We start from the raw sequence: 8,363 nt of genomic DNA, 5'->3' as shown, positions 1-8,363 counted from the left end.
GTTTCCTTGTGCCCCCAGACCCGATGATGATTCACTCGGGAATAGCAAGGTGGCCCAGGGGCAGCTCCGTCAGCTGGCATGCACAGCACCTAGGATTTATTCCCAGACTGAGTCTCTTGATGCTTGATTTAGCAGGAATGAGAGAAAATGAAATGTTTTAACTAAGTTAAAACAGCAAGGCAGATTCCAGCCTTGTTTGACTGATTTCTATCAGACAATATTTTGGGATCCAAAGGAACCCTATGAAACATCCTCTATAGAGGCAATCCATATGCAAGTTGGTTAAAAATACTCCAGTCTCATCTTATGTGCTTCTATAGGTATTAAAGCTGTCTTGGAGAGATTATTTCTTGGGCTGAAAATATTTTAATATATTTGATCTTGTACAAATGCTTAAATCTGATCTGGAACTTTTCAACTATATATTTTATACAAGAAATCAGTATCATTCTTCCTTGTAGAAGGCAGGTATATCATTAGTACAAAGAGACTTTCACAGAATTCACTAGAAACCATCAGCATTTTCCAGCATGACCTAAAAGCTATATAGAGAAGACACATTTAAAACTTACTACTTCCTCTCTTTTTAGGACTAAAAACAGAATTGGCTTACTTCACTATAAAGGGGAGATTTCTTACTTGAAAACGGCCCAGTGCCTATGTCAGACTGTGCTATCTGTTTGCACAGGAAAAAAAAAAAAAAAAAAGAGAGATAAATCTATCTTAAGTAATTTTTAGAGTTCATGACTCCCTTTCAGAGTTGAGTTACAGCAACTTAAAAGCTTGGCTTGAGGGGGAAAGGAGTACAAAATACATCCTGATCTCTTTAAAGCATCCCTTAAACAAGTGTTTTGGATTTATTTGTTTGTTTCCTTGGGAATGGTTTATAGCATGATAAAAACGGTTCATTTAGCTGTCTGTTTGGAATTATGATGAGCTGTTTGACTGGCAAGGCTTGGAAGAAATTACAAAAATTGACACTGAAAATGTGTCAAGATGGCAATGTTAAGCTCTCAAAAAAACCAAGTTACAGAATGCCCTCGCTACCTTGATTTATTCCATTGCATGATGATACAGCTTAGATTACACTACTACGTGCTACTTTTTCCTTAGGATCTACCTCATACGCCACAAGAAGGGATAATACTCACTGAATGAGAAACTCTTTGCTATTTTGTTTTAAACTCTTTGCTCCACTTCTGTTCTTGTGACAATATTCAAACTCACTGTTCGATGCAGCAGCTTACCCCAGCCTTGGGCAGACATGACCAGAACAGCCACCCTCAGGCCTTGTTCTAATGGAGTCTTTGAAGACTTTTCTTACCAAGCCCTACATTAAACGGAGGGCTGCAGACTTTGTTTTTTGTCAGAAGGTCTCCGAGTTGAGCAAATCTCAGGGAGTACACAGCCCAAAGGTGACTCCCAAACAAGATGTGTGCAGGTGGTTAACTCTGAAACTCCTGCTTCAAGCGAGAGGCAAATACACTTCTCTGTGTGATAGATGTGATGAATGTTGGGTTAAACCCCTCAAAAATACAACAAAGTCATGACCCCACAGAAATAGCTAAAAACACATTTGCTTTATGTAAGATACACGAGACGTTTGCCATATATTTCTGTATAAACAAATATGTACATGAACAAATGACCACATTAATGAAAAAAATTCTGACACAAAGTTTCATCCGTAAAATTTGGCAAACTTATTTCTGTCTTATGGTAGGAGCTCACATAACCACTGCTCCCGAGTCAGCCTAAGAAATCTACTTATAGGTACACGTAGTCCTTAATGCTAGTTCCATACAAAGACAAAAGCAACGTTCAAAGCACGCTCCCCAACACTACCTGCTAGAATAAACACGAACCCACATGATCCTAACACGCACCAACTGAGCATCCTGCAGGGCTTTACGAGGACAGCAATTAAAAACCACTCCCGGTTTTTACAGGTCAAAACTCCCAAGAAGATACTACCCGGTGCACTGGGTACACACCGGCAGCCCCGCTGCTGGCGCCCACCGCAAAACGGGGAAACAACCCCCAGGGCACCCTCCTTCAGCCCGGGCTGGAGACATGCGACGGGCACCGAGCCCGGCGGTGGCGGGGGCTGCCCCCGTGCCACAGGGTCCCTCCGCTCCCGCCACCGGGCGAAGCGCCCCGAGGGCCGGGCCGGGCGGAGGGGAACCGGCGGGGTCCTCACCCGCACCCCGGGGGCGGGGCAGCCCCTCCCCACGCCCTCAGTCACGTGCCCCCGGTGAGGGCGGAACCCCAAGGCCACGCGCACCTGCGGCGGCCCCCGCCTTTGTGCAGTGCAGGTGCAGCGCCCGCCCCCCCGCCGTGACGTCACACGGCCGCTCGCGGGGCACCATGGGAGAATCCCAATGTTTTCCAACGGATGCGCTCAGCAGCGCGGCGGCTTGAGGCGACTCCGGGAGCGACGCTCGGGGGGGGGGGGGGGTGGGTGTCCCGGGAGGGGGCGACGGGGGGCCGGGCGGGCGGCCCGCGCCCCGGCTCTTCCCCACCCCGCCAGGCAGCATGGCCCACCCCCCTGAGGCGCCCGGAGCTGCCCCCTGAGTGCCCGGTGCCGGCGGAGCGCCCCGCCGCAGCCTGCCGACGGCGCCGGGGAAGATGCTGCCGCGGCTGGTCCTGCCCGGCTGACGCCCCGCCGCCGCCGCCGCCGCCGCACCCCCGTCCCCATTGTCCCCCGGCCGCCTCCGGCTCCATGAGCGCCTCCTCCTCCTCCCCCCGCCTCTGAGCTTCCCGCCCTCCACCTCATGGCTGCATCGGAAGAAGGGACCGGCTGCTTTCTCCCGCGAGGCAGGTCGCAGAGTGACCCCAGCATCCTCACCGACCCCGCGGGCCCCGGCGCCGGGGAGCACCCAGGTAACGGCCCCGCGCTCCCCGGCAGCGCTCAGGCGGGCGGGGGGGGGCGCCGGGATCATCCGCCAATTTGTAGCACGCCTGTCCGCCACGGCCGGGCAGGGAATTGGGAACATATTTTCTGCAGTAAGTGCTGAAATGATGCAGCGGCTTAGCTCCAAATAGGATTACAGCGGAGCTCTGCCCGCCGCTTTGCAATCGCGGCGTTGGTCCGCCAAGTGAGCGGGCGGGGGGCGCGGCTGGCGCTGGGCAGCCGGTGGGGTCCCCGGGGCCGCCCGCGGGCAGGCGATGGGCTCTCCCCTCCCCGGGCGCAGCGCTCCGGCGGGGCAGCGGTTAACGCTGCGGCTGAGGTGCACGGAGAGCTAATTTATTACTTTGGTGGGGCGGGGTAAATAAGGTCTAATAAAGCAGGCTGTTTGCATGGGATCACCATGGAGACAAGGGGAAGCAGAGTCATAATTAAACGCTTTCTCCCCACAAGAAGGTAATTTTCACTTCATAGGGAGAAGCGTAATCTTCTTATGAAGTGTAGGCACAGGGGGTGGTGCTGGGGGATACAGCCGAATCGCTAGTATATAAATAGAATACTGTGATTAGATTTTTTTTTTCTTTAACAATGGCTAATGGCTAATGGTGTTTCAGCTTAACTTCACTTTGAGGAATAATTCTAAATGTCTGTTGGTGGTGGCTCAGTAATTTCAGATTGTCAGAATCTAAGCAATGATGACCTCTGTAGAAAAAAAAAAAAGAAATAACTACATCATTTTGATGTGATGTGACTGCAAGGAAAGCACAACAACAAGTTGGAAGCAAAGGCTAAGAGCCAGTTTACTCTCAGTTTATCTGAATAGATGGTCATACAAGAACTGGAAGGTTTCTTTATGAGAAAAGGAGTAATCAAAAGAGTGTAAGACAATGAACAGGGTGTTGATCATCACTGCCCGTTACACTGAATTCTAAACTTAGAAATGGGTTGGGGTTTTGGGCCAGGCACTATCAGCCAGGAAGAGACAGTCCCTGAATGCAATTTTGGATTGAACTTTAGTTCCAGTCTTTTTCAGATTACTGAGTAAAGACAATATTCCAGACTTTTTTCATACACCTGCTATACTGCTTCCTTCTGAGCCAATGAGGATATTAATATTTGTAGCTATTTTAAGTTCTTCTATTGTCTTATCAAGCGATTCTGAGCACCTTGGTCTGGAGTGAAATACAAATTAAATTAAGGCAAACAGTAGATGATTTATCTCTGATGCCCAACTGTTCCGATACCGTAAGCGAAGGGAACAAAGGACTCTTCTAACATGAACTGCTCGACTCACTCCCAAAGGGGCAATCTTGACTGAGAGGGGAATGTATGTTTCTGCCATTTGATTTCTGGAAGCAGAAGTGACTAATGAAAGGAAGGCATATGCAATCTCAGTTTTAATTCCTCTATATTATTTTCCGCTAATCAATTCTTTTGACCTTTGTGAAATGTACAACAAAGGAAGTACACAACATGTCTGACATAGAGACAAAGATATAAATGTTATAATGCTTTTTGTAAGGAGAAAGAACTATCAATACTAAGTAGCATTTTTTTCCCCTAATACAGACTTCATCAGATAAGACAGTGTCCCATTGCATGGCAGAAGCTATACTAATACGCAAGAAAAGATGTCTTTTATGGTATTGTGTTATGCATACAATATGTGGAGAGAAACAAAAGGTGATAAATACGTATGTTTTTTGTCCAGGTAGGTATAAATAGTTAGTAGTAGAGACAGCACGTGTGGTAAGCTTTTCAGGTTTTAAATTTGTTTATCAAATAGTATTGGACATCTGTATGCTTCAAAATGATCATAAAATAAACATAAATTACTTAATTCAAATAATATATTGCCCTACAGTGTTGTAAGTAATCACTTACTATGAGCAATTTCAACCAACTGGCTACTCAGAAATACAATTTATTCTATTGTAAGAATTATGTATGCTGGGTGATATAATTGTAATTTATCTTATTATTCTGGAAAATAATTTTATCATTATCATTATAAGACCAAGATAACCACCTACGGACTCTAAGTCAAAAGGAAGTCTTAGGAATGCTAAATGATAGATACAAAGTTTGTGTTTACATCCCAACCCTACTCACAGACAAACCATGTAGAGAAGAAATTTTGAACATGTAGGATTCTTTGTTAATTTAAAAACTAAATTAATTTTCATTAACATTTAAGTCATGCATTTAAATTATACATAGAAATAAGCCAATAACAAAATATGGATAAAACTGAAGGATCACTACAAAAACATTCCTACTTTCATACAGCATTTGAATGATACTATATTCCTACTGGAGACGCACTCTTGTTTTGCAACATTTTCTTGAATGCATGATGTGGTCAAGGATTATTCTGCACCAATTCATTTGGCTGTGTCTACTGTAGGAAAGTATATTGAGGTAGAAAATGTGGTAATAGATGAAGCCAGCCTATATTCTAAACATTTTTCTGGTTTTCATGTGGGTTTGTTTAAAGACATAATTTATATTCCTTTTCTTGACCTATACAATTACAGTGTGTTATTTTTAGCCCAGCTTTATACAGGAAATTTCAGTGACACAGCTGAGAATGTAGAGGTAGCAGTGTATAGCTTTTTGGGAATTTACCTAAGAAAATTCTCTGATGCAATGCTTCATTTTCCTTTCTCTCGTGAAATGCCAGCTTAACAGTAGTATTGACTGTACACAGCATGTCCTGCACGAGTTCAGAATCTTTCATCATTGGACCATATAATCTCCTTTTAGCCAATACAGAGTAATGTAAACATCAGATTCAAGGAACTTGGGATGAACAGGCTGCAGATGGCAAGTGTTAGTTCACTTTCTATTGCTTTCATTCGCAATTTTTTTGATGAGCTATTGCGTGAGGTCAAATCTAAAAGGGAGTTTCCCACATGAGAACAAAGCTGAAGTTCGTGTTTTGGTGTTTTTTTTCAGTTTTGTTTGTTTGTGTTTTTGTTTTGTTTAGTTTTTCAAGAGGATTGCCTCTTCTTCCAGCAAGAGCACAGAATAACTAAGTAACTGGCTGGTTCAAATAGCCTTAGATGTTGATTTTTGAGAAGTTCTGGACACTTGCAATCCTGACTGATGCCAGCAGAAGCTGCAATTACTCCAAGCCTTGAACAATCAGGGCTTCACGATAAAGCTTCTTATCTAGTGTGCTCTTCTTTACAAAGCATTCACTGTAGAAATGAAAAGCTATTTTATAACCTTGATTTACTAGAACAGATGTAATCTTTAGACTACAGTGAATTTTATCACATGTAAAAAGCTTAAAAAATTAACACGTCACTATGATCTTATTAAATGTTCCTGCAGTAAATAAGATAAAGAAGGCGTTCAGTAAACTCAACTAGAGGCAGTTAATAGCTATTTATTCTAAAACAGAGATACAAATTCACTGATTCAGATCCTTCACATGCAACTTTAATTAAACAGCAACTCCTCACAGTGACCAATTAAGATGTCACAGTCATGGTCTGAGAAGAAAATATGGGCTTCAGTTATCTGTGCAGGCACTACGGACAAATAGATAATTTCCTCCAGCATTTAAATGGTGCATATAGTTCCTATTGGTACTGTAGAGAATACTGGAAATAGTATGAGAAAGGTAAGAAGGAAGGAATGTTTCCTTGTTTTAATTGAATCAGTTATTTTCTCCTTTAAGACAAAATAAGGCATTTCAGCCTGTGATTTAAGTGAACTATTTTAGGGCCACTGAGCAATATTTAATGAGAATTATGGAATTATGAACACTGGACGTCATATTTCAATCTTTATTTAACCATGCTGTCACAGTGAGTGAGCAAGCATTAGAAAGGAATATGTCCTGAATTTGAGAAACATACATCAAATACTTATTTCTTGCTTAACTATAGACTGTCTCTGGACTGTGTGGTTGTTAAGAAAGTTAATTTCATTTTTCTTATTGTGCCACAACGTAATGGCAGATTCACAGGAGAAGAATCACAATTAACACAACTTTCATTTGGAAATCCTCTTAGGAAAGAGTTCTAAAACCAACAGCATCCTTCCCTGCTGCCATTAAGACGGCCGTTCAAAGTCCCATTGTTTTCACTGAGTTTGGGAGAAGGCCAGAATACCCAATTGTATCAGATTTTGTGTATAAACTCACAACTGAATTGATTGTAGAACTAGGGTTAGCTCTGAGCTGAAAAACTACTCTTGAAAATAACACATCCTGCCATAACATCAAGGGGAATTTTTTGAGGCAGTTAAGGAAGTTTAAAAATTATAAAATTCTAGTTAAGTTCTAATTTAAAAAATTAAAAGGTGATGGAAGATGATTTAGATGGCAAAAGACAGCAATCACTTAAGAAAACATAATGCAAAGAGGGATTTCATTAGTTCCAGAGATCATCAGTTCCTTTCCCTTTTCTCTTTCCCCTCATCCATCTTTCCAGGTAAGGATCAAGAGAGAAAGGAGAGCCAAAAGAGGCCAGGGATATGAGATTCAGAACAGATTTCAATATCACCATCTATTTGAGAGACAGTTGCAGGAAGCCAAAATATTGCTCTCATTATATCTTTCCAGCAGTCACAGGGCTTAGAAAAGATTGACAATCTCATTTGATTTGTAGTCATAAGAGATAGGGCTCCACAGACTGAAGAAGAGCACACCATGTCAAAACTCGGTATTACTTGAGGAGATACAGACAGCCATGACAATGTGTGAAAATGCCACCTCCCCCCCTCAATTTTGGGGTAATCCATTCTAATTTGCATAAGCATACATTGGTGCCATCATGTTTTGCTCTCCATGCTGCTACTTTTCCTCTCTGGCACCATGCAATTAAAGATTTTTTTTCAGGATTGGCACTACCAAGTTCTTCAGTGGACCTTGCCAATGGTCCACTATGTCTTCCTTCTCCTCCGGTGTAGGATGTATACCAAGGCAAGGAGCTGTTGTGGTGCAAGCCGTAGTGTTACATGTTGTTAACAGCTACATTAGCATAATTTTTTAGCATTCTCATTGGAGAAGATTGATGAAGAGGGCTTCTCAGCCTCTACACTCTTTGCTGTGATGTGCTTCAACATCTGAAAAGTTAAAGCTACTTCAGAATCGTTGTTCCAGAGATGTACAACTATGTTGCAGCCAGACACTAATTCCGTTTTAATTTCTATCAATACCATGTGTAATTAGCAGTATTGTGCACTGAATTAACTCAGGGAGAGAACAACTGCATAAAACTTAAAGCTCCTTCATCACTGTTTCTAGTTATTGTAATTCAAAAGTTTTGTAGCAGGAAACATTCTTGTAAGTATTCTTCTAGGATGCTAAGAAGAAAATTGAAAGAGAATTGTTGTGTTCCTTTTACTTTTACATTGCTGGTCTGTAACTGGACCCCAAGTCCCTGTGATGCAGAGAAACTTCACTGGAAGCACAGAACTCCCTTTTTTTCCCTCTGTCTTG

At 42.8% G+C, this 8,363-nt stretch overlaps 1 protein-coding gene across 3 annotated transcripts in view; it reads left to right on the top strand.

Annotated features, from left to right (window-relative positions):
- The first annotated feature begins 2,368 nt into the window (after window positions 1-2,368).
- PHACTR3 (phosphatase and actin regulator 3) overlaps window positions 2,369-8,363 on the top strand; it is a 110,070-nt gene continuing 104,075 nt past the window's right edge. For 2 of the 3 annotated variants that reach the window (XM_075768243.1, XM_075768242.1), the window contains exon 1: window positions 2,369-2,883. In XM_075768243.1, the coding sequence (XP_075624358.1) occupies window positions 2,775-2,883 (109 nt within the window). In that variant the 5' untranslated portion in view covers window positions 2,369-2,774. Of the gene's footprint in view, window positions 2,884-5,720; window positions 5,741-8,363 lie in introns of those variants that run through there. The other variant, XM_075768245.1, reaches the window with a different exon arrangement.

This window comes from Balearica regulorum, chromosome 16, assembly GCF_011004875.1.
Source record: "Balearica regulorum gibbericeps isolate bBalReg1 chromosome 16, bBalReg1.pri, whole genome shotgun sequence".
NCBI lineage: Eukaryota > Metazoa > Chordata > Aves > Gruiformes > Gruidae > Balearica > Balearica regulorum.
The sequence above is the reverse complement of the archived record's forward strand: the minus strand, read 5'-3'. Positions and strand labels throughout refer to the sequence as shown.